General features: G+C 40.6%; 1 protein-coding gene across 2 annotated transcripts in view; it reads left to right on the top strand.

The window, feature by feature from the left end:
- The window catches only part of rasgrf1 (Ras protein specific guanine nucleotide releasing factor 1), a 242,396-nt gene that overhangs the window by 89,915 nt on the left and 125,206 nt on the right, over window positions 1–27,275 (top strand). The window contains exons 5-8 of one of the 2 annotated variants that reach the window (XM_046864006.1): window positions 1,830–2,083; window positions 24,851–24,930; window positions 25,055–25,248; window positions 26,526–26,635. In XM_046864006.1, coding sequence (XP_046719962.1) covers window positions 1,830–2,083; window positions 24,851–24,930; window positions 25,055–25,248; window positions 26,526–26,635 — 638 coding nt within the window. Of the gene's footprint in view, window positions 1–1,829; window positions 2,084–22,215; window positions 22,409–24,850; window positions 24,931–25,054; window positions 25,249–26,525; window positions 26,636–27,275 lie in introns of those variants that run through there. The other variant, XM_046864007.1, reaches the window with a different exon arrangement.

Raw genomic sequence — 27,275 nt, 5'->3', positions numbered from 1 at the left:
CAACACTGTGCCAAGAGAGGAGTTGTGGTATTGTATTAAGAAGTCAGGTGTGGTAGAGAAGTATGTGAAGGGGGTGCAGGAGATGTATGAGGACAGTGTGACAGCAGTAAAGTGTGCAGTGGGAACGACAGACTGGTTCAAGGTGGAGGTTGGATTGCATCAAGAATCTGCTCTGAGCCCTTTCCTGTTTGCAGTGATGATGAACAGGCTGATGGTCAAGGTCAGACGGGAGTCTCCATGGACTATGATTTTTGTGGATGTTATTATTATTTGTGGTGCGAGTTGGGAGCAGGTTGAGAAGAGCCTGGAGAGGTGGAGGTATGTGCTGGATAGAAGGGGAATGAAAGTCAGTAGGAGTAAGACAGAGTACATGTGTGTGAATGAGAGGGAGGGCAGTGGAGTGGTGTGGTTGCAGGGAGAAGAGGTGGAGAAGGTGGAGGAGTTCAGGTAGCTGGGGTCAACAGTGCAAAGTAATGGAGAGTGTGTTAGAGAAGTGAAGAAAAGAGTGCAGGCAGGGTGGAATGAGTGGGGAAGAGTGATAGCAGGAGTGATTTGTGATGAAAGGGTATCTGCAAGAGTGAAAGGGAAAGTTTGTAGGACTGTGGTGAGACCTGCGATGTTGTATAGTCTGGAGACAGTGGCATTGAATAAAAGACAGGAGGTTGAGCTTGAGGTAGCAGAGCTGAAGATGTTGAGATTTTCATTGGGAGTGACGACGATGGACAGAATTTAAAATGGGTTTATTAGAGGGACCGCACATATCGGAAGTTTTGTAGACAAGGTGAGGGAGGCTAGATTGAGCTGGTTTGGACATTTGCTGAGGACATGGAGTATATCTGTAGGAGAATGCTGAGGATGGAGCCACCATCCATTGTGACTTCTTACTCATACAATCAGCCATCAAGAGTTGCTTGATGCTGTTTATTAGTTTTAATTCAAATCTATGCTTAAAAAGTATCAGCCAGCTATGTTTTGTTGTTTTACGGTACAGTCAACACACAGGATTTTCATACCAGTCATCACTACTCCTTGGTTTATATGTTGGCTGTCCAAGCATGAATACTGCACCAACGATCATTAGTCTGATAATGAATTTACTGTGTATAAGACCTCAGATGGAAGATAAGCCAACAATGAAATCACACTCAAGATGGTATTCAATAGCTATAAAATGTACAATATACAAACACCATGGCCTTTATATGTTGACAAGAGATGATGAAGTCTGCTCCTAACTTTGGTGGACAGATCTGCTGGAGCCCCACACATAGTCCCAAAGTATATTCTTCCATGATACATTTGATAGAAAATATGTATGTAATACATTTTAACTTATGTGTAAGTCATACAATACCGTAATTTCCGGACAGTCCGAATGAGCGCCAGAGGAACCTCATCCATATTTATGATGTGGTGTGGGCCGATTCAGTGGGAGCACGCTCAATTTAATATAAAAAGTTTCATTGATTCACCTTAACCTATTCTGCAATTTCATTGGTCTAATGTTATGGGGCACAGTTTTTTGGCTTGAAGCTTGTGCAACCAGGAAAAACCCAGGAAAAATTCATAAATTAGCCTCTTCGTTGTCTAAGCCGTTGTTTAAGGGTTTGAAGTGTGGGAAAAAAGTAGCGGCTTATAGTCCGGAAAATACAGTAATTTTGTGACTAGTGAAGGTCTTGTCTCACACATACAAGAAAATATCCAGGTGATTCTCTTTGCCCCTGACACACAACAGAAAAAACTTAATATTTAAAGTCAAAAGTTTAGATCTAGATTTCATAGTTTACGCTAAACTTGTCTGATGATACACTTCTTAAAAAACTGTATAGGTACAGAGTTTCTTGCGTGGTTGGATGTGTCGGAGGAAGTGGAAGACCATTATCCAGGATTACATTCGTTCACCGCATGCTGAAAGCATGAGAAAGAGAAACCAGGTGGTATTTAGCATGCTGGAAGCTGAGGCTGAGTATGTCCAGCAGCTCCACATCCTTGTCAACAATTTCCTTCGACCACTCCGCATGGCTGCTAGTTCCAAGAAGCCACCCATTACTCATGATGACGTCAGCAGCATTTTTCTGAACAGGTACTTAAATTAAGAACATACATGTATAAGCTTTTTGATCGTTCATATATTAATTTCTTTTTTTTAGAAAAGTGATTTTAATACTGCAATATCAAAAGGTAAAAATACCTTTTGATATTGCAGTATTAAAATCACTTTTCTAATGGGGCATTACTGAATCCTTATCAAATGTAGTTCTTGTTTTCACATTTGTGTACCTTTTACTATATATATATATATATATATATATTAGGGATGCACCGAATATTCGGCCACCGTAAATTTTCGGCCGAAAATAGCCCAAAAGTGCATTTTCGGGTTTTCGGCCGAAAGACTTTGATCACTGAAACAACACGGCCGAAACAGTTTGTTGTGATGATGCAAACAGAAACCGCTGCCTGCACGTGCATGTCTAAAGCAACATGTCTGCGGTGTGGACATATTTCAGTATATCTGAGAAAGACCCACGGATAGCGATTTGCAAAACATGTAATGCCGAAATTTTAAGAGGGGGTGCGTCTGCAAAGACTTTCTCCATGTCGGGTTTAATTTATCACCTGAAATCCAAACATCCCGATTGCTATGCTGAATATACGAGGAACGCGGCACAGAAAAGCAAAACCCCTCCGAGCATGCGCACTCCGTCTGTGGGGACGTTTTTGAAAAGGCAGGAAGTTTCCCAGTGATATTGTTGTATCTTTAAGCAGTTGCACTTTGTTTTTATGAAAGAACATATTTCATTTTACAAACTTTCAACAGGCCAGAGGGCCTGTACATTAATATTTAATGTACACATAAGTGCATTTAAGTTTGAATTTTAATTAATTTTTTCCTGTGCATTGTTGCAATGTGCTATAAATAAATATTTTCATAATTTGTCATTGATTTATTCTTTAAAACTTTAATATTAATATATGCAATTGAAATGCCTTGATTTTAGTAAGGTTGGTACACAGTCATAGCCATAAATGCAATGGTAATAATAATTGGCATAATTTCTTTCGGTGTTTCGGTTTTCGGCCTTGCTTTCCTCGTTTTTCGGTTTCGGCCAAGAATTTTCATTTCGGTGCATCCCTTATGTCCATTTTCCTTTTCTCCGTCATTTTATCTAGTCTATAACACTGCAAGGCAAGTTTATTTATACTGTAGCACATTTCATACACAATGGTAATTCAAAGTGCTTTACATAAAGAAACTAAAACTATCATAAAAGAAATTAGCACAACAATAAAAACAAGGAATTAAAAAAAGGTTTAACATTTTATTTAAAATTAATTAAAACACTTAAGAACAGAATAGAAATTGATTATACAAAAAAATACAGTGGGGTCAGTTCGGACGTAGCACAGTGCTCATTTAGTAAATGCACAGATAAACAATATGCTAATTGTGGCCGCTAATGTTAAGCTAACATTATACCAAGTCGTCCCAAATAAAACACCGCATGGGAAATGGCTTTGGTGTGTTAGTTGCTACAAGCTGTTGTAAACAAGCTAACGTTAACTAGATTAGTCATATTTTAATCGCTAATATAGCAGATTCATAGAAAATTACATCGGTAATCAGCATTTTTGCCGCAACTAATTTATGAATGAGTCTGCATCAACTAGATTAAAGAGAATCGCTTTATTTAAAGTGAATAAAATACCCTAGTTAATGGAGTTGAACATTAATTGAGCCACAGCCACACACCTGACTCGTGTGTGCAGAGTAGGTGAGATGAACTGGGAAAGCAGGCAGTGGGTCAAACTACTGTGAGGAAGGAGGGGGGAAACTCAACTGTTTCTAAATGCATTTTTTTGCGTTTGTTTTTTTTCTACTCACACTAAATAGGTAAACATACATATATTTTTTACAATAGAGAGTGCAATATTTTTTTAATTGTTTATTTTTTTGTGGGATTTACGCCCATGACTAACACTAATGATGCTCCAAACCCCACCACCATGGCCTCATAGCAGGCAGGAAGATAAAAACTAACTGTATGCTAGTTAAATAAAAAAGCCTTCTAAATACAAAGTAATATTTGTAAATGATGACAAAAAAACCCCACAACTGACTTTGATTTTAATGCATCTTTTCTAAAGAGTTAAGCCTAATGAGTATGCATCCCCAAAATGAAGAAAGCCCTCCCAAATACAGTTACATTGACCATGTTTATCTGGAAACATCACACCTAATTTTACAATTATTCTGTTTACTCAAAACAAATTAAACTATTTTTTATTAACAAAAACATAAGCCACAAAAAAGTTGCTTTACTAATATCTGCTAGTTATATTTGCATCATCTTTTACCTAATGTGAATTTCTATTAAATTGAGTTATTTCAGTAGAAAATCAGTCACGGTTGGCCAAAAATTTGGAGAATGACAAATATTCATTTCACAAAGTCTGCTGCCTCAGTTTTTATGATTGCAATTTGCAAAAGACTCCAGAAGGTTATGGAGAGTATCAGATGAATTGCAATTAATTGCAAAGTCCCTCTTTGCTATGAAAATAACCTTAATCCAATTCTTAAATCATTGTTCTTCTTCTGTTAACCATGATTACCTGCAAGAAAACAGCTAAAGTTGATTCAGCTGTGACATTGAGGCACCACCAGTGCAGAGTTTGCTCAGAAATTGCAGCGGGAAGGTGTGAGTGCATCAGCATGCACAGTGAGGTGAAAACTTTTGGAGGATGGTCTGGTGTCAAGAAGGGCAGCAAAGAAGCCACTTTTCTCCAGGAAAAGGATTAGGGACAGACAGATATGTTGCAAAAGGCAACAGGAATTGGACTGCTGAGAAGTGGGGAAAAGTCATTTTCTCTGATGAATCCCCTTAAATTCCCCTTTCGTTTGGGGCTTCTGTAAAAAGCTTATCCGGGGAAGAAAGGGTGAGCACTACAAATAAGTCCTGTGTCATGCCAATATTAAAGCATCATGAGAGCATTTATTTGTGCGGTTGCTTTTCAACCAAATGGGCTTACTCACAATGATTTTTTTGCCTAAAAACACAGGCATGAATAAAGAATGGTACAAAAACATGCTCTGAAAGCAACTTCTCCCAAAAATACAAGAACAGTTTGGTGACATTAGGCAAATGTGATAACTAAGTGGTTCAACAAAACATTGAGATTTCGGGTCCATAGCCAGGAAACTTCCTAAATCTTAATTCCATTGAGAATTTGTTGTCAGTCCTCAAGAGGTGGGTGGACAAACAAATACACAAATTCTGACAAACTCCATGCATTGATTATGCAGGAACTCGCTGCCATCAGTCAGGATGTGGCCCGGACATTGATTCTTAGGCTTCTCGGTCGCGTGAGCGCAACTAATAGCCAATTGTTTTCAGGTCTTAATGTTTAGCAATAGATTAAGTAAATAGGGAGAAGAGTAACCATGGCTAACTATACATCATTCTAAAGCTCTAAGTCTCAAGCAGCGATTTCAGATCACTGTTTTTCAATGGAAAACGTATAACGAATGTATTTGCTGAATTTGTGTGAGCAGTACACAACAGCAACATGCATAAAAAACAGCACTACTTACATTAATATTGTAATAGCGAGTCACAAACACATCCACTGCTGCTAATCCCGGTTTATAAGGAAAGATAAGGGTCCAGTGAACAACATGATGTAAAGCATTTCTGCTCCAAACAAACAATAGTGTTGTAATTTAGATGTTTATTCCTTTGTTTACGTCACAGAACTTCGGCTGGTTTTTGTGTTTATATATTTCCAAATAACTTTCACATAAAAAAAACGACATTTTGGTGACAAAAGACAAATATGGCTGGTAGAATATAGTGTTACAAAACGGTTGAGACCACAAAAAAAAGTAAAAAAAAAAAATTATAATAAAAAAGTATAAATCTTCGGTGGAGCCTCTACTATCTCTGCAGGTGTCGCCATGATTTTTTTATGCGCCACCTTTCATTTCAAACCTTTTATTTCCCAGCCAGTAACATTATGGAAACAAAATGACTGATGGACAATGTAGCCAATAAGTGCAGGATTCTAACGATATATGGGAGGATTTTATTCTCCACGTGTGTGAGGCTTGGTTTTATTACTCTTTACAAACTATTACTGGCTGAATCAGCAAAGAAGCTGTGACAGGTCAACATAAACAGCTGTTTATAGCTCGTGCTAACTGGACTTTGTTAACAAAAAAAAAGAAAACAAGGAAAAAATGGACAATCAAATAAGTTGTTTTATCGGAGATTTGCAAAAAAAGCAGCGATGTGAAAAATATTTTGGGGGCGGACTAAAAACAGAGACTTGGAGCTCTACATCTGTAAGTTACAATAAATCTCCCCTTATAGCTTTATACGATTTTATTGGTTTTATTGCCTGTTATTCACATCAATATGAATGGCCATGACTGTAGAACAATAGCTTGTCTGGCTACCTGGCCATCAATATGAATGCCAACTCAATATCAATAGCCCCAAACATGTATAACAAAAGCTCAAAGTGTCTTCTTTTCAAAGCTATTTAAATTGTGTATGTAGCACATTTTTATCAGGAACTGTTAACATTTAAATTTAGGTAGAGAATTTCAGCTGTGAGTCCTAAAATTTGGGTGGGGAGGGGCGAAACAGACATAGTATCAGATAAATGTTTGTAGGAATCTCATTTTTTATGATATCTTCATTCAATTTAAAATATAAACTCATGAGAAATGTGGCTTTCAACCCATTACTTTTCTGAATTGCTATAGGACAGATTTAATGTATTTTTATATACAGTGAGGAAAATAAGTATTTGAACACCCTGCTATTTTGCAAGTTCTCCCACTTAGAAATCATAGAGGGGTCTGAAATTGTCATCGTAGGTGCATGTCCACTGTGAGAGACATAATCTAAAAAAAAAAATCCAGAAATCACAATGTAATTTTTTTTTAACTATTTATTTGTATGATACAGCTGCAAATAAGTATTTTAACACCTGAGAAAGTCAATGTTAATATTTGGTACAGTAGCCTTTGTTTGCAATTACAGAGGTCAAACGTTTCCTGTAGTTTTTCACCAGTTTTGCACACACTGCAGGAGGGATTTTGGCCCACTCCTCCACACAGATCTTCTCTAGATCAGTCAGGTTTCTGGCCTGTTGCTGAGAAACACGGAGTTTGAGCTCCCTCAAAAGATTCTCTATTGGGTTTAGGTCTGGAGACTGGCTAGGCCAGGCCAGAACCTTTATATGCTTCTTACAGAGCCACTCCTTGGTTATCCTGGCTGTGTGCTTCGGGTCATTGTCATGTTGGAAGACCCAGCCTCGACCCATCTTCAATGCTCTAACTGAGGGAAGGAGGTTGTTCCCCAAAATCTCACAATACATGGCCCTGGTCATCCTCTCCTTAATTCAGTGCAGTGTCCCTGTCCCATGTGCAGAAAAACACCCCCAAAGCATGATGCTACCACCCCCATGCTTCACAGTAGGGATGGTGTCCTTGGGATGGTACTCATCATTCTTCTTCCTCCAAACACGTTTAGTGGAATTATGACCCAAAAGTTCTATTTTGGTCTTATCTGACCACATGACCTTCTCTCATGACTCCTCTGGATCATCCAAATGGTCACTAGCAAACTTAAGACGTGCCTGGTCATGTGCTGGTTTAAGCAGGGGAACCTTCCGTGCCATGCATGATTTCAAACCATGACGTCTTAGTGTATTACCAACAGTAACCTTGGAAACGGTGGTCCCAGCTCTTTTCAGGTCATTGACCAGCTCCTCCTGTGTAGTTCTGGGCTGATTTCTCACCTTCCTTAGGATCACTGAGACCCCACGATCTTGCATGGAGCCCCAGTCCGAGGGAGATTGACAGTCATGTTTAGCTTCTTCCATTTTCTAATGATTGCTTCAACAGTGGACCTTTTTTCACCAAGCTGCTTGGCAATTTCCCCGTAGCCCTTTCCAGCCTTGTGGATGTGTACAATTTTGTCTCTAGTGTCTTTGGACAGCTCTTTGGTCTTGGCCATGTTAGTAGTTGGATTCTTACTGATTAAATGGGGTGGACAGGTGTCTTTATGCAGCTAACGACCTCCAATAGGTGCATCTATTTTAGGATAATAAATGTAGTGGAGGTGGACATTTTAAAGGCAGACTAACAGGTCTTTGAGGGTCAGAATTCTAGCTGATAGACAGGTGTTCAAATACTTATTTGCAGCTGTATCATACAAATAAATAGTTTAAAAATCATATATTGTGATTTCTGTATTTTTTTTTTTTTAGATTATGTCTCTCACAGTGGACATGCACCTACGATGACAATTTCAGACCCCTCCATGATTTCTAAGTGGGAGAACTTGCAAAATAGCAAGGTGTTCAAATACTTTAGAGCCCAATGTGGATAGGAATACCAAGACTTTTTCTCCCTGTGAAAGTTTCCACAGCTGTGTACCCCAATTATACAGCTGGGATCGCCATTCTTGAGCCTCTAGCAATTTTCCCAGTGTTAGTTGGTCTAAGGTGTGGAGTTTTGCTCCCAGGTCAAGAACGTACTGAAGCCACCTATCCTAGTTCCGAAAAATATTTTTGAGGGTTTGATTAAATCACTTCACAAACCCATCAGTTTGAGGATGATAGACGCTAGTATGGATCGATTCAATCCACAATAATCTGTAATCTTCGCGTAGTGTTTGTGACATGAAGGCCGTGCCCTGATCAGTCAGAATCTCTTTCAGGATTCCGACCAGAGAGATAACACTGAAGAGATCACTACATGCTGAGATGTTGCAGAGAGGCACTTCTTTCAGGTATCGCATTGCATAGTCTACCAAAACTAACACAAAGCAATGCCCTTGTGCAGTCCGCTGTAATGGCCCAACAAGGTCTGTTACAATTCTTGCAAAGGGGACCTGGATTAAGGGTAATAAACAAAAAGGTGCTTCTTTATGGCAAACGGGTTTACCAATAGACCAAGATGGCGGCACGTGCACAACGCAAGGCCCAGAGTCTCTCCAGATTTTGTGATTCAGTAGTAATTTCTTCACTAACTGCAAGTTTATTCACTCAGACGGAATTGCACATATCTCATACAGCAGACAAACATTATTAGACATCGGTCACAACTACCGAGAGGGACTTTCAATGAACTTTGAACTCTCTCAGGAAATCGCTTGAACACCGTGGACCGCTGATCCAGATTGGCCAGCAGTGAGACCCCAGTGCCGGCGCCGAGGCCGTAAACAAAGGAGGGGGAAGCGAGGCGGCATTAGGGCTAGGCTAAAGCTAAACCCGCATCAACCATCTCTTCCAAGCATCTTCCTTGCTAATGTACGGTCGCTCCCGAACAAAATGGATTAACTGCTGCTCCGGATAACATCACACAAGCGGATTAAGGAATGCAATGTCATGATTTTTACGGAAACATGGCTCAATGAAATATTCCCAGCAACGCCATTGAGCTCAGGGTTCACAGTGTTTACTTGGCGAACAGGATGGCAGTGGACTCTGGTAAGCGCAGGGGTGGAGGTCTGTGCATTTTTGTTAACAAATCATGGTGCACAGACTCTACTGTTACTGAAAATCATTGATCTGTTCATTTAGAGTATTTGATGATTAAGTGCAGACACTTATTTACCGAGAGAATTCTCAGCCATTGTTCGTGACTGCAGTGTACATTCCTTCGGACGATAATGCTAAGATAGCTAAGGAATGAAACAGTCTGCACATCCCGAAGGAGCTATCATTGTTGCTGAAGATTTCAACCACTCCAACCTAAGATCAATACTACCAAAATTTCACCATAATGTCTTCTGCTTCACCAGGGAAGACAACTCACTGGATCAGGTATACACAAACATACCTGGCCATTCCCCTTTCCCCCCTCTTGGGTCAGTCTGACTACCTCTCTTTGTTCATGCTACCAAAATACATACCACTGATCAAACGGGTGAAACCAGCTGTGAGTGCAGTAAAGTTATGGCCAGAGGGAGCCAAGTTTCAGTATACTGACTGGAACATGTTTGCCTCACAGGCCACACTGGACTCTCACACAGACATGGACATTTACACATCATCGGTTTTGGATCATATTAACATGAGCTGTGGATGAACTCTGAAGTCCATCTCCTGTTAAAAGCAAGAGATGCTGCTTTTAAATCTGGCAACGCAGATGACTACAATAGAGCCATTGCCAACCTGAAAAGAGGCATCAGGAGAGCCAAGCTCACATTCAAACTCCACATAGAAGAGCACTTCCACAACTCTGACCCCAGACAAATGTGGAAGGCATCCAGACCATCACAGATTACAAACCGACTCCTCGATCTCAACCAACCAGCAGTGCCTTTTGCCCAGTTGCACTCACCCCTATCGTTATGAAATGCTTTGAGAAACTAATCCCTGAATCACCTCACTGCTGGCCTACCACCTTAGTGGACCCACACCAGTTTGCCTATTGCCAAACAGGACGATAGAGGATGCCGTTTCCACTGCTCTTCATTCAGCCCACACCCACCTGGATAAAAACATCATCTACATCAGAATGCTGTTCATTCACTTTAGCTCTGCGTTCACTACAGTCCTCCCCACTGTACTAATCACTAAAATCAGTGGGTATCTGCACCTCCACTTGTAGATGGATTCTGGACTTTCTCACCAACAGACCTTGGTCTGTTAGGTTGGGCAAACAGGTATCCTCAACCCTCAATTATGAACCACTGGCATCCCACTGGGCTGTGTTCTGAGCCCACTAGTCTAGTCCCTGTTCACCCACGACTGTGCTCCTTTGTAAAACTCCAACATCTTCATTAAGTATGCAGATGACACCACCGTGGCAGGCCAGATCAGCAACAATGACAAATCGGTCTACAGGGAAGAGATCTGAAGCCTGACAGCATGGTGTGCCATCAACAACCTGACCCTCAATGCCACGAAGACTAAAGAGCTCATTGAGCACCTTTACTACAGCAGATGCGCAGAGCTCACATCATCATCAAGGACCCTTCACATCCTAGTCACAAACTGTTTACTCTCCTTCCATCAAGAAGGAGATACAGGAACACATGCGCACCAAAACTAGCAGGTTCGGGGACAGCTTTTTTCCATCCACCATCACACTACTGAACTCTACATTACATTGTTAGATCACTGTGAAAAACACTGTATATAACTTCTGTTCAATTATACATACAATGTACATATTACATATTGTATTTTTTTATACTCCTCATTTTCTACACATATTGTGCTTTACATACATCTGCACAATTTTTATTTGTGTGTCTATTTATACCATACTGTACATTCTGCCTAATATTTCACATTTGTGTGTGTGTGTGTGTGTGTGTGTGTGTGTGTGTGTGTGTGTATGTATATATATATATATATATATATATATATATATATATATATATATATATATATATATATATATTTTTTTTTTTTTTTTGTATATATATAAGAGGAACGAAAGTCGGTAAGAGTAGGACAGAGTACATGTGTGTGAATGAGAGGGAAGGCAGTGGAGTGGTGTGATTGTAGGGAGAAGAGGTGGAAAAGGTGGAGAAGTTCAGGTACCTGGGGTCAACAGTGCAAAGTAATGGAGAGTGTGTTAGAGAAGTGAAGAAAAGAGTGCAGGCAAGGTGGAGTGGGTGATGAAGAGTGGCAGGTGTGATCTGTCATAGAAGGGTATCTGCGAGAGTGAAAGGGAAAGTTCATAGGACTGTGGTGAGACCTGCTATGTTCTATGGTTTAGAGACAGTGGCATTGATTAAAAGACAGGAGCTGGAGCTGGAGGTAGCAGAGCTGAAGATGTTGAGGTTTTTGTTGGGAGTGACGAGAATGGACAGGATGAGAAATGAGTTTATTAGAGGGACAGCGCATGTAAGATTTTGGAAAGAAGGTGAGGGAGGTGAGATTGAGATGGTTTGGACATGTGTAGAGTAGGGGAAATAGGGTATATCGGTAGAAGAATGCTGAGGATGGAGCCACCAGGATGAAGGAAAAGAGGAAGACCAAGGAGGCGGTTTATGGATGTGGTGAGGGAAGACATGCAGGTAGGTGGGTTGAAAGTGGCAGATGTAGAGGACAGAGGGGTATGGAGACTGATGATCTGCTGTGGCAACTCCTAATGGGAGAAGCAGCAAGAAGAAGATATTGCATGCTGTACATATGCTACATATTTATCTGCTACAATTGCTACTTTTTCCACTTGTGGTAGATCTACCAGCTGACATTCACAACATGCTGCACAGCATCTACGCACATCGCCGGGCCTCTAGGTGGTCTAAGGTTTACTTGTTTCCCAAGTGTCCGGCCATTGGGTTTATGGCGAGTTGCATGAAACAAACTCCCTGCGGCTCTTTGTTACCAACAACTGGGTAATTTCCTTGTTTATTCGAGTGTATTGTGTCACTTGTTATTGTTTATCTTTAATGACTGCGAAGTATGGGTAGGAAAGCTCAATGTCTGGCTGGACTCACTGACCATCGATTACTCTCACTTGCTCAAAAGCATGCCGGAGAGTTTTGTCTCGTGTCTGCTCCAGTGGGAAATCCCTGAGGGGAATTCTCCAAAGGGAAGGCTGGGCGGATATTTGTGGATATTCTCATGCAAACATTTCACATTACCCCAGGCGTGCAGTATTCAAAGCCCCGTACTGAACCAGGCTTTGGTCGATGCCGGTCTGTCCACAGTCCAAATCCACCGAAGCTAGGTGTGTACGCCCTTGGATACTCACCGGTATGCGGTACGCTCTAGCTTGATCGGGGGTGGCTGTGGTGCCTCTGGGATCTGGACCATCACCCCTAACTCCATTATGGGGTTGATCCAGGAAATGCCCCGGTTTCCCCCAACGGCAGCAGAACGGCCCAGGATCCCCCTGCCTCCCTGTGTGTCCAAATCACCCTCCTGTGGGACAGGAGATACAGGGCAATGAAACGTAGGAGAGGGAAGGGAAGGTGCCCGAAGACAAGCAGTTGGTTTTGGGAGATTGGCACGAGAAAAAACACGAGAAAGAACACGAGAAAGAAGTAGACACAAACTTTCTGTTACTATCTCTTATGTTAACGGGTCGGTTTTGACCCGTGTCGTAAAACAGTCATAAAATACCCTATAAACTATTATTTATCATCCAGTCTGTTTCCTACCTCTTGGTTACCTTGTTAGGTTTCCTTACCCATGAAAATATTGCTTTTAATATTTTTAGTGTGGCCCCTGGGCCTTTCATTTGATAGCATACCTCTCGTTTTCAATAAAAAAAAAAGTGTAAAATGAACCTCAAGAGAATTATATAAATAAATTAAAGATTGTTATGTTGCCTGACTATTACTGAGGGGTATTAGAAAACATCTCTAAATAAAAAAAAATAAAAAATAAAAATTATTTTAATATTATTAACTATAGTAACATCTATGGTGTTCGGGTCAATTTTGACCCATATATTTTTACTCCAAAAAAAAGGCAATTTCTTTTTATTTATTTATTTATTTTTTTTAATAGAGCTTTAATAGAAATACTAAATTAAAATTAGAACTAGTAATAATAAAAATATATAGATTTGCAGTCAAACAAACAACAACCAATCAAGCAAATCAAGTACTAGCCTCAAAAAAAGTCTTTGTTTGCAAAAACATAAATGTGTATGTGTGTGTTTAGATGCATGTGTGGCAAAAACTTGCAGAGATATTTTTTTCAGTAGAAGCACAATATGTTTGTCTTTCTGTCCTTATTGCTAGGGCAGACCTGACACCTCTTTCTTTTAGAATCAGGTGGCCTCAGTGGGGTTGTGGCTGTTGCTGTGCTGGTTGATGTTGAGGCAGGGCTGGCTGAGAAGGATGCTGGTGCTGATGCTCCTTGAGTTGCTGATGGCATGGATAGAGTGCTAGGTGAACTCTGCAGCTGTCTAACCATGGCTGGGTCTCAGCTTCGCTAAATGGTTGTCTTGACTAAGGAACTTCCTAGCTCCTCAAGAAACATTCTTCGCTTGTTTTTTTTTGGTTGAGGTCCACCCTAGCTGGATGTGGTGCCACAACACAAATGCATTGTATGCAGACACATCTAGGATGTTATAAAACACAACCACTGGCCATCTCCTGGTCATTCCCTGGCAAGTGTAGGTGACAGTCACCTTATCCAGGTTGTCCACTCCTCCTTTGTTTTTATTATAGTCCAGGATAAGTACGGGCTTTTTCTCACTTCCTGATGACACATCTGCATCTTTGTGAATTGCGGACATAAGTGCCCCCCCCCCCCCAACACTTTTTTTTTGGACAATAAAAAAACAACGGTGGTGGTGTCTGTAAAAGCAAATTTTGAAGAAAGTGGAGTCTTGATGTCACTTACTCTCATCACAGCAAACCTAGTGATCCCAGGGGTCATTTTGATGACAATTGCAGCAGTTACCCTGCCATGTAATTCAGGAGGTACTGAGGTCCAACAGATGTTACCACTTTTGGATTTTAATGTTTCAGAAGAAGCAGAAGCAGCTTCAGCACTGGCGACATCTTCATCAGACTCATCAGATGTGTCTGTGTCTCCTGGTTCATCTGTATCACGATGCTGCTCTTTGTCCTCTGTCTCATTTTCAGCGAAGAGATAATCTCAATCTTCTCATTTTTTGCATGCTGCAAACTGGATATATGCACTCTGCAAGTCACCAACTCTAAACTGAATTGGTCTTATGCATGTCTGACATGTCCATTTTGTTTGTTTGTTTTGCTTGTTCAGGAAGGCGACAAACAGGCAAAAGAGAAGCCCTAAGTAAAGCTTACAGGGGTAGGAGAGGAGCTGACTGTCAGTGGGCTGTTGTCTGACTGTGTTAGTGGGCTGACAGTGTGTTTATGATTTTAGATTTAGCACTAATTATTTTTTTTAAATGTTATATTATAACTGGGTCAAAACTGACCCTAACACCACAAAGGTCATAATTTTAATTAGAGAAATTTATAATTTATTTAAAGAGATTTTTTTTGTTTTATTTTGTTTAAATAGAGGTTCCTGACAAAGTAAAAAAACCTTGATGCAATAAACAAATTTATGTGGTACTTCTGTGCATTTAAAACTACAAACGGGTCGGTGCCGACCCTAACACAAGAGGAAGGTTAAACTGGTTCCATTTGGAGCAAGCCTTGAAAAAGTCAAAGAAGTTGAGTCCTTGTGTTGTGCATCAGGTGCAGAAGCTGGCTACAAAAACCAGAAGCACGAGTGCGACCAGCATTGCTTCTTAGGTTGCAGAAGCAGAATGTCTGCTTGTCAGTGCTCAGACCATATGCCACACACTGCAACAAGTCATCCCAAAAGGAAGATCTTGATGAAGCTGGCTCACTAGAAAGCCCACAAACAGTTTGCAGAAGACAACTTGTTTAAAAGAGCATGAATTACTGGAACTATGCCCTGTGGACTGATGAGACTAAGATCAACTTGTTTGTTTTAGATGGTGTCCAACTGGAGAAACCCAACTTTTATTTGTTTTTTTTTAGTGTAACAACTGACATTAACAGTACTGTCCTCCTGCATTGAGCATTCTCTTCTTCACCCTTAATCAAAAATACAAGTGTAACTTATATGAAACCTAATACCCTCCTTCATAAGCTAACCACATATCGTCATTCATTAGAGTTTAACATTGACTTTATCACATCTCCACTTACTTTAGCTATTAACACAACATGTAAAGTACACCATCAACAAACTATTTAAGAACAACAATCTTTCAAACGAGCAGGAGAATGTCTTTTTTCCTTGTTCCTAGATTTCCTTAGACTGGTAGGTTAACTACCGTAATGTCCGCACCCAAATATAAGCCGCACCCACTGAATTATACAAAGATTTTTATTTTGAACATAAATAAGCCGCACCTGTCTATAAGTGTCAGGCTGATGACGCGGAAGCTGAAATAGTCTCAATCATAGTCTTTATTTAATCAGTTCAACCAAAAAACTCTCACAGTTGACGTGGCGAGAAACAACCAAAGAATATCCGCTCGAGACGAGTAATCCACAACGAAACTTAGAGTACGAAAACGAAAGTAAAGCTTCAACGGCAAAGAGTAATCCGCACATAGAAACAGAGTCAGGAGACAGAACCAGCAGGTAGGCTGGCGGTCACGGGAACATAAGATGATCAGCAAGACAATTCAAGAACCGACAGCCTGTGACTCGAGAACATGGGTTTATATAGTCTAATCCTTAATGAGCCACAGCTGTCAGCATTTACGGGAGGCACGGGATAACCAGGCAACGTGACTGCTACCGGGGGGGCGTGGCAGGGTGAATCCCTGACAGCTACTGAGGGGGGCGTGGCAGGGGGATCCCTGACAACATCGTCATGCGTTTAAAAATCACCATCGGTGAAGCTTTTCTCCCGATGCTGTGCAGCTCAGAACACAGGTGAAGTGCGTTTTTTCATGCCCGGTTGTTTTCAACGTGACGAATGATTCGCACTTCCCGTTGACAGTTCGAGTGAGAGGCTGGTCAAACGTCAAAGGAACCTCATCCATATTTATGATGTGGTGCGGCCCGATTCAGTGGGAGCGCATCTGATTTAATATAAAGAGTTTCATTGGTTCACCTTAACCCGTTCCGCAATTTCATTGGTCTAATGTTACGGGGTTAAGTTTTTTGGCTTGAAGCTTGTGAAACCGGGAAAAACCCCGGAAAAATCCATAAATTAGCTGCTTCATTGTTTAAGCCGTGGGGTTCAGTGGGAAAAAAGTAGTGCCTTATAGTCCGGAAAATTTGGTAGACTCATTATTTACATTTTACATTTGCGGCATTTAGCAGACGCCCTCATCCAGAGCGACGTACAAAAGTGCTTTGAGTCTCTAGCAATGAATAAATCTACACTGGTACGCAAGATTACAAACTAAATATAAATATAACTCTTGAATTCTACAAAGCAAAATTGGAAAGTGCTCATTTAAGTGTTCTAGGAAGAGGTAAGTCTTCAATCGTCACTTGAAGATAGCCAGGGTCCATTTTTGGCTTTGTAGGCAAGCATCAGTGTTTTAAAATCTTATATGTGCAGCTACTGGAAGCCAGTGAAGGGAGCGCAGCAGTAGGGTGGGGTGGGAGAACTTGGGCAGATTGAACACAAGTCATGCAGCTGCGTATTGGATCATTTGCATGGGACGAATAGCATTCAGGGAAAGACCTGCCAGCAGAAAGTTGCAGTAGTCAATTCTTGAAATGACAAGAGACTGAACAAGCACCTGGGCAGCCTGTGTGGACAGAAATGGCCGAATCCTTCAGGTTTTGAGAGAAGAAATCGACAGGAACGAGCCACATTAGCAACATGTGGGAAGAAGGACAGTTCATTGTCCATAGTTTTCAGCAACAGCCAATTCTTTGAAGTGTCCTTACTCCAGGTCAGATATTTCCTTAAATTTGGGTCCACTGCTCTAGTTCCTCATGGAATCTCTTACTTCAAAACTTGAGTTTGCAACTCTTGTCATGCCCTTTCTTTTGTTCCTGCTATTTGTGTAAAACTAATTAAACAAGAATCTTGCTATTTTCGTTTCCACCGTGTCACCCTTCATTCTTCTTATACTCTTTTTGAAAGTTTGAACTGCACATTCCGCTAAACCATTTGAAGATGGATGGTTAGGAGCTGATGTAACATGTTGAATGCCATTTCTCTTCATTAAAGTTTCATATTTCTCGGTTGTAAAGCATGTTTCATTGCCACACACAAAAATTTTAGATAATCTGGGTGTGCTGAAACACATCCTCAGTTTTTCAATGGTAATTTGGTAAGTGGCATGCGTGACAGGATAAACTTTCATCCACTTTGAATGAGAATCCACCAGAATTTGAAACATTCTTCCTAAGAAAGGTCCTTCATACTCTATATGAAGTCATGTTCAGGCTGAGCTAGGCCATTCCCAGGGCTGCAAAGGGGCCTTGAGCAGGTGCCTTTTTTGAAGCTTTGACATATCTCACATTCAGTCACCATTCTATGCACATCTTGATCCATTCCTGGCCACCACACTGGGCCAGTCCCTTCATTCTGGACATGCCGGAATTAGTCTGATGTAACTGTTTTAATAACGCAGCTTGACCTCGTAAATGCATAATGATTTTAGCACCCCAAGCACCACACAACCATCCTTCACACTCAGAGCATCATGCCTGTGATAAAATTCTAACAGGTCTGCCTCTATTTCCTCCGGCCAGCCCTTTATTATGTACTCATGTACCTTGGAGTGTGTCATGCCATGTTTTGTCCACAGACAGGTGAGACTTTAAGTCCCTTAAGTCCATCATCAGCAATTGATCATTATTGTTATCCGGTTCTCCCTTTACCCAGTTCTGGAAGTATACTCAGTGCATCCGCATTTTGGTGGTACCTCCCTGTCTTGTACACAATCTTGTATTGATATGCTTGCAGCATTACAGCCCACTGTTGAACTCTTGGTTAACCCATTTAGGGAACTGCTTTCATTTTATTGTGAAAGTTGATCAGGGGCTTATGATCTGTGCAGATTATGAATGCACAAACATACAAATACTTGTGAAATCTTTGTATGCTGACAATCACAGTCAAGCCTCTTTGTCTAACTGTGAATAAAGTTTTTTCAGCAGGGGTTATGTTCTTGACATAAGCCTAAGGGGTTGCCAGGTTAGGAAGGAGCTTGCTATAATAGTTCAGCAACCCCAGGTATGCTTTAAGCTCTGTAATGGTTCTTGGTTTTGGGGCTTCTTTAATGGCTTTCACCTTAGATCCATTAGGATGTAGACTTCCCGCATCTATTTTATGGCCCAAATATTCCACCTCATCTGCCATTAACACACACTTTACTTCACTTCAGCTGTAACCCGACTTCTTTCAGTCTTGATATCACTTCATCCAGTGATTTTCTCAGTTAACTCCCGTCACTGATGTCATCCATATAAACAACTACCCTAGAAATACCTCGGACACTGGACACTGCAGTATGGGACTTACATGAGACACTAACTCTTCACCAAACACAGCATCAGGACGCTGCGCTCATTGTGGTCGGAGATTTCAACAATGCCAACCTCAAGCGCGCACTCCCGAACTTTTACCAGCACATCACCTGCCCCACCAGGGGCGAAAGAACACTGGACCACTGCTACACAACACTTAAGAACGGCTACAAGGCACAATCACGTCCACCGTTTGGGAAATCGGACCATGCCGCCATCTTCCTCATGCCTGTTTACAAACAAAGGCTGAAACAGGAAGCTCCGGTTCAGAGGGAGGTCGCGCGCTGGACTGACCAATCGGTGGCCGCTCTGCAGGACGCTTTGGATGACGCAGACTGGGACATGTTTCGGCGCAGCTCTGATGACGTCAACATGTTTACGGAAGCGGTTGTGGGATTCATCGGGAAACTAACGGATGATACGGTGCAAAAAACCACTATCCGAACATTTCCCAACCAGAAGCCGTGGGTGGATAAAACTATCCGCGACGCTCTAAGATCCCGCTCCGCTGCCTACAACACGGGGCTCGCCACCGGGGACATGGATGAATACAAGGCTGCATCTTACAGTGTTCGCAGAGCGGTGAAGGATGCAAAGCGGCGCTACGGGAGTAAACTAGAGTCACAGTTCCAACAAGGTGGCTCTAGAAGCCTGTGGCAGGGACTAAGGACAATAACGGACTATAAAACACCATCTTCCAGAATGGTGAATGCGGACGCTTCTCTGGCAGATGAGCTAAACACCTTCTACGCTCGTTTGAGGCTGCAGCTAACCATGCTAGCGGCGCTAGCGGCACAACCAGCGTGCACGCCGAGAGAGCCGGAGAGGCAAACACATTCACCATCTCGGAGCATGGCGTGAGGAGGGCATTCAAGAGAGTGAATACCAGGAAGGCAGCAGGACCAGATGGAATCACAGGTCGGGTTCTGAAAGCCTGCGCTGACCAGCTAGCACCGGTGTTCACTGAGATATTCAACCTCTCTCTGGAACAGGCTGTTGTCCCCTCATGCTTCAAACAGTCCACTATTGTCCCTGTCCCAAAGAAACCCCAGCCTGCCTGCCTCAATGACTACCGCCCTGTAGCTCTGACCTCAGTAGTGATGAAGTGCTTTGAGAGACTGGTCAGAGACTTCATCACTGCATCACTACCAGACACACTGGACCCATTACAGTTTGCGTGCCGTCAGAACCGTTCGACTGAGGACGCAATTGCACATCTTCTCCACACTACAAACAGCCACCTGGACCAAAGAAATGGGAATTACACAAAGATGTTGTTCGTGGACTACAGTTCAGCATTCAACACCATAATTCCCTCCACACTCACCTCTAAGTTGGAGGTCCTGGGACTCAGCCTGCCGCTGTGTCAATGGATCTCGAACTTTCTGACGGACAGACCACAAGCTGTACGGGTGGGAAAACACACCTCATCCACCCTCACCCTCAGCACTGGAGCTCCCCAGGGTTGTGTTCTGAGCCCCCTGCTGTACTCACTGTACACACATGACTGTGTGGCCACTTCCAACTCCACAACCATCATCAAGTTTGCTGACGACACCGTTGTGGTGGGCCTGATCTCCAACAACGACGAGACGGCCTACCTACAGGAAGTTAAAAACCTGGAGAGATGGTGCCAGGAGAACAACCTTCTCCTGAACGTCAGCAAGACTAAGGAGTTGATCGTGGACTTCAGCACGAAGCAGGAGCGGTCATACCAACCGCTAAACATCTGCGGGACTCCAGTGGAAAGAGTGGACAGTTTCCGGTACCTGGGTGTTCACATCACACAGGACCTGTCTTGGTCCTGTCACATCAACACCCTGGTGAAGAAGGCCCGGCAGCGTCTGTACCATCTGAGACGCTTAAGGGACTTTAAACTACCCTCTCAGGTGCTTAAGACTTTTTACACCTGCACCATCGAGAGCGTTCTGACGGGTAGCATCACTTCCTGGTTCGGGAACAGCACCATGCAGGACAGGCGAGCCCTCCAGAGGGTGGTGCGTTCAGCCGAGCGTACCATCCACACCGAGCTCCTGACCTGCAGGACATCTACAGCACACGGTGCAGGACCAGAGCCAGGAAAATTGTGAAGGACCTCAGCCATCCCAACAATGGACTCTTTTCTCTGTTGCGTTCGGGAAACGCTTCCGCTCCCTGAAGGCGAACACAGAGAGAATGAGGAGGAGCTTCTTCCGCAGGCCATTCGGAGTTTAAACCAGGAAACACCCAGGATCTAAAACTGGCCCTCTCTCCATCATCACCATTTTTCCCCTGCACAACCACACTTTTCGTGCTACGGCACATTATACACTGGACTTGCACAGCACAGTGCACTTTACATTCCATCTCTTTTCATATTTTCTTTTCATTTTCTTTTCATATTTATTTCATATTTTTTATATTCTCTTTTCTTATACCACACCATCCCGCACAAGGACACTTTACACCACACCTCACTGCACACGGACACTCATGGTCAATCATAACTTGTTTACTGTTGTTTACTGGCTAACTGCACACTGCCATAAACATAAACATTTTCTGTGTACATTTTCAGTGTATGTGTATATATATATATGTATGTGTATATATGTGTATATGTATATGTACGTATATATACATATATATTTATATATATTTATATATCTCTACATCTTATTTATCTGCCTTCTTTCTTATTATATTTTTCTTTAAATTTTGTTATTATATTTATATTTTTTATATTTTCTATTCTCCTTTTTTACCCTATTTTATTCCCTCATGCCGGACCGTCGTCAAAAGCATTTCACTGCATGTCGTACCCTGTATGTATGTGTTTGTGACAAATAAAATTTGATTTGATTTGATTTGACCTCGCAACAATCCTTCCATTATTTTTGGTAAAATAGCAGGTGTTGATGCAACCCCAAAAGACAGACAATTTTAAGTAAATAATCCTTATTCAATTCTTATTCATATTCACTGTCAGGTATTTCTTGGAATTCTAATCCAGAATGATTTGCTGGTATGCATGGTATTTCATGAACTGTTTAACTCCACCCAACAGGGTGAAGAGATATTCCACTCTTCGAATAGTGTACTGTATACTCTTGGATCTTTCACTCTTGGAATAGGGTACTGTGGACACCCTATTGACTGTGAGTTTATAGTCACTGCATAATCTTATATGGCTATCTGGATTTAATATGGGAAGAATAGGAGCTGCCTATTCTGAATACTTACCTGGTGATATGTTTTTTCCCCACCTTTGCTTTCAGGGCAAAAGGCACAGATCTACGTCTGAAAAACCTTGGTGTGGCATTACATGGCACATGAAGAGTTGCCGCATTGCCCCTTAATGTCCCCAGTTCCTCTTCGAACACTTCCTCATGCTTAGATAGCACCTGTTGCAACGTCTCAAACTGTACCAGCTTTTTTTTTTTCGTACCACTGCAGCTGGATTTCTTCCAACCAGGCCTTGCCTAGTAAGCATGGAACTGTTACTGTCACTTTGTCCAGTAGCATTTTCTTTTCTTGCTGCTAGTATTAGAATTTAGTATTGCTGCTCGAATTTTATGGCCACATGTCTTAACCACATGTTTAAGACTGTGTAGCATCATCCCTTCTATGAATAACAGCCGACAAACCTCTGGGAAATAAGGAGACTATTTGGTGAAGTTTTGGGAGAGGATGTCCCATTTATGTCTAATAAAGGATTGTAGCTGCTCAACAGTCCTGGGTCTTATTCTTTGTCATATATATATTTTTTTGCATGATGTGGCAACTGTTTTCAAATGGAGAGGGTCTGAACTGCAGACAACATACAGGCCAGTTTATCACCCGACTCTACTACTATGAAGCTGCTGTAATAGATGTTGTTTTAAAGAAATGTCCGGATTCAACCCTATGTTGCTTTAAAACCTGCAAATACCCTTTCTGAGAGACAGTGCCTCTCTAAGGTACTGTTTTTTACAGTGCATCCAGAAAATGTTCACAGCACTTTTTTTCTGCATTTTGTTGTTACAGACTTATTCCAAAATGGATTTAATTAATTATTCATCAAAATTCTACAAACAATTCCCTATAATGACAACGTGAAAGAAGTTTTTTTTTTTTTTTTTCAGGTGCATCCTGTTTTCACTGATTATCTTTGAGATGTTTCTACAACTTAATTGAAGTCCATGTGTGGTAAATTCATTCTTGACATAATTTGGAAAGGCACAGATCTGGGAAGGGTACAGAAAAATTTCGGCAGTATAAAACGTCTCAATGAGCACAGTGGCCTTCATGATCGGTAATTGAAAAAAGTTTAGAACTATTAGGACTCTTCCTAGACCTGATCTGGCAACTTGAGCGATCAGGAGAGAAGGGCCTTAAGAAGGTCCTTCTTACAGTGACCAAGAACCCGACGGCCACTCTAATAGAGCTTCAGCAGAACAACCTTTCAGAAGAACAACCATCTCTGCAACACTCCACCAATCCGGTCTGTATGGTAGAGTGGTCAGACGGAAGCCACTCCTCATTAAAAGGCACATGACAGCCTGCTTGGAGGCACCTGAAGGACTTTCAGACTATTAGAAACAAATATTGAACTCTTTGTCCTGAATGTCAAGCATCATGTCTGGAAGAAACCAAGCACCGCTCATTACCTGGCCAATACCATCCCTACAGTAAAGCATGGTGGTGGCAGCATCATGCTGTGGGGATGTTTTTTAGCAGCTGGAATTGGGAGACTAGTCAGGATTTAGGGAAATAAAAATGCAGCAATGTACAGAGACATCCTTAATTTTTAACCACTTCCAACTGGACCCTAAGCACACAGCCAAGATAACAAAGGAGTGGCTACAGGACAGCTCTGTGGATGTCCTTAAGTGTGGCCAAGCCAGACCCCAAACTTGAACCCAATTAAACATCTCTGGAGAAATCTAAAAATAGCTGTGCACTGATGCGCCACATCCAACCTGATGGAGCTTGAGAGGTTCTGCAAAGAAGAATGGGAGAAACTGCCCAAAAATAGTTGTGCCAAGCTTGTAGCATCATACTCCAAGAGACTTTTGTTTAGGCTGTAATTGGTGCCAAAGTGCTTCAACAAAGTATTGAGCAATGGCTGTGAATACTTATGCACACATGATTTTTTGTATTCATTTGCAAAGTTTTTAAACCAGTCCTTGATATTGTCATTATGTTGTACTGTTTGTAGAATATTGATGAAAATATTGAATTCAATCAATTTTGAAATAGGGCTGTAACAACAAAATGTGGAAAAAGTGAATTGTTGTGAATACTTTTCGGTTGCATTGTATGTCTAATCATATTACTAACATGTTGCCAATTAACCTAATTCATTACATTTTTTTTCCTCCAGGTAGTTTTTTTAATAACACTTAGTTTACAGCCTTTTGTTGGCCCTGGACCTAATTAAATCAGGCCTATTGTGGCCATCAATTTTGAAATTACTTTGTTTTTTTTCCATAAAATGGTAATTCTCCTGTTTAAATAAATATATTTTTGTATGTTCTTTTGTAAAACAGAATAAGGGTAAACTATTGTAAAATTTCCCCTCACTCCCTGTTTTTATTGCACTCATCTTTTGTTTAAGGTGAGAATTCAACTTAAAAAATTCATCTTTAATTTAAAATTGTCATTTTTAACCCATATTTTGATCTCAGTTTAAAACGTCTTCATTGTATCAGGAAAAAAATTTAATTGACATTGCTATTGCAATAATTCCAGCTGAGACTGTAAATAATAATAGTTACTATAACAGGCATACATTTTGAGCGGTGCCCAAAAGAAGGATATCTATTATTATTAGTATTATAACAATAGCATTTTTAGATTTCCTATAAGTATTCCAATATACTGTTCCACCTCTATACCACCAAAGACAAAAATTAATTCAACTTTTTTTTTGTATTTTTTTACAGTGAAACCATCATGTTTTTGCACCAGATATTTTATCAAGGCTTGAAAGCACGGATAGCAAGCTGGCCAACATTAGTCCTGGGTGAGTGCTTTTTAAATATAATATCTACAGTAAATCAACTGTTTAAAATGTGGTCAAAGTAGAACGTTTCACTACAATATGACTGGAAATGCCTTTTTTATTAATTATTGTTTTTGGCCACCAGCTGACCTCTTTGACATACTCCTGCCCATGCTGAACATCTACCAGGAGTTTGTTCGCAATCACCAGTACAGCCTGCAGATCCTGGCACATTGCAAACAAAATCGTGATTTTGACAAGTTGCTGAAGCAGTATGAGTCGAAGCCTGACTGTGAGGAGCGCACTCTGGAAACATTTCTCACCTATCCCATGTTCCAGGTGACCATTCTTTTCTTAACAGTCTCATTACTCTTCTATAATATTTTATTGCAAAAACAATGAAAGCTGTAACCAGAGAGATAAATAATTTACTGCTACTAATAATTATTATTATTAGTAGCAGTAGTAAAGGTGTATATTAATTTTCCTTACATAAGCAATGCACCCACCAGCTCCACTTTATGGAAACTTGTATACCTGCTCATTTATGCAGTTACCTTAACAGTGAATCATGTGGTTGTAGCAATATGCAAAAAAAAAAAAATGCAAATACAGGTCAAGAGCTTCAGATAATGTTCGCAGCAAACATCAGAATAAAGAAAATTTGTGATCACTGTGAAAACATAGTGGTATGTTTCTCCATGGCAAATGGTCCAGTTTAAAATTGTCCCCCCTGTCATGTTGTACTTTTGCACACTTACCTCTCTAGAGTTTACACAGAATAATGCAAAAAAAACAGTGGAAACAGTGTCAGTGGAAACATAAAGGAGGTCAAAAAGAAAACTCATTAAGCTGCGAATATAATAAAATGCTCAAATCTGCCCTTAATATTATTGCAAATTAGGAGAGTTTACATTTAACAAAACTGGCAATTCTTTTGAAATATATATATAAAAAAAATAAAAATATATATATATATATATATATATATATATATATATATATATATATATATATAATTTATTTATCCTCTGACCTCTGGCATCAACAAGGCATTTGCGCAACTGCCGCTTACTGGATATTTTCTCTTTTTCTGACCATTCTCTGTAAACCCTAGAGATGGTTGTGCGTGAAAATCCCAGTAGATCAGCAGTTTCTGAACTACTCAGACCAGCCCGTCTGGCACCAACAATCATGCCACGTTCAAAGTCACTAAAATCACCTTTCTTCCCCATTCTGACGCTCGGTTTGAACTGCAGCAGATCGTCTTGACCATGTCCACATACCTAAATGCATTGAGTTGCTGCCATGTGATTGGCTGATTAGAAATTTGCGTTAACAAGCAGTTGGACAGGAGTACCTGATAAAGTGGCCGGTGAGTGTATATATATATATATATATATATATATATATATATATATATAAAACGTATATACATGACAGTTAAACATTAAATCTATGTGGAAACCTAAAGTGCTGTGATGTTTTGGAAACACTTTTCATTTCTGGTGGTTGTTTCGGAATTAAAAAAAAAAAATTGCTTCAGGGTTATAGGTAGTTACTGTCTTTTCTAGTAGATCTACTCCAATCCACTTTATGTTGCTTTTTCCACACAGATACCACGCTACATTTTAACCCTCCATGAGCTGTTGGCACACACACCTCATGAGCATGTGGAAAGGAATAGTTTGGAATATGCTAAGTCCAAGTTGGAGGAGCTTTCCAGGTACAAAGCATGCTTACCACTCACTGGCAACTAAACATGATATTTACACACTGCTGTCAACCATTCCCCACAATTCAGTTCAATATAATTCACATTCACAATTGCACTATTGTTTTAAGTGGCAGATGTACAATTATAAGCTTATAGTGTAAAGACACTATAATATAATTTGCTAAAAGAGAAAGTTGGACCCAAAGGAAGGAACAGAAAGTCATTTAAACAGCAAATGATAAAAACTGAAAGACTTTTAATTTTCAGTTAAAGATCTATCCATAAACATTCTAGATTTTATAATGTTTCATCTTTCAAATGATTCTACAGTGCAGTTAATGTTTTTAAAGTAATTTTGGGGGAAAAAAAATTATATATATATATATATATATATATATATATATATATATATATATATATATATATATATATATATATATATATATATACGTGGCAACTAAGGAGGGATTTTTGAATGCACCTGTATTTGTATTTTCATGTAATATGGCTAGTAAATGGGTTTAGTTTTTGCCGATATACTTGTATTCAATTTTAGCACTAGAAATGTACACTTCATCTTTAAATACTCGATATCTAGTAAGGATTAGTAGCATCGGATTCGGATTTCCAAATAGATACAGGAAAATTG

The sequence above is a fragment of the Silurus meridionalis genome, chromosome 13 (assembly GCF_014805685.1).
Source record: "Silurus meridionalis isolate SWU-2019-XX chromosome 13, ASM1480568v1, whole genome shotgun sequence".
Taxonomy (NCBI): Eukaryota; Metazoa; Chordata; class Actinopteri; order Siluriformes; family Siluridae; genus Silurus; species Silurus meridionalis.
Note: the sequence above shows the minus strand (reverse complement) of the source record. Positions and strands in the feature narration are given on the sequence as shown.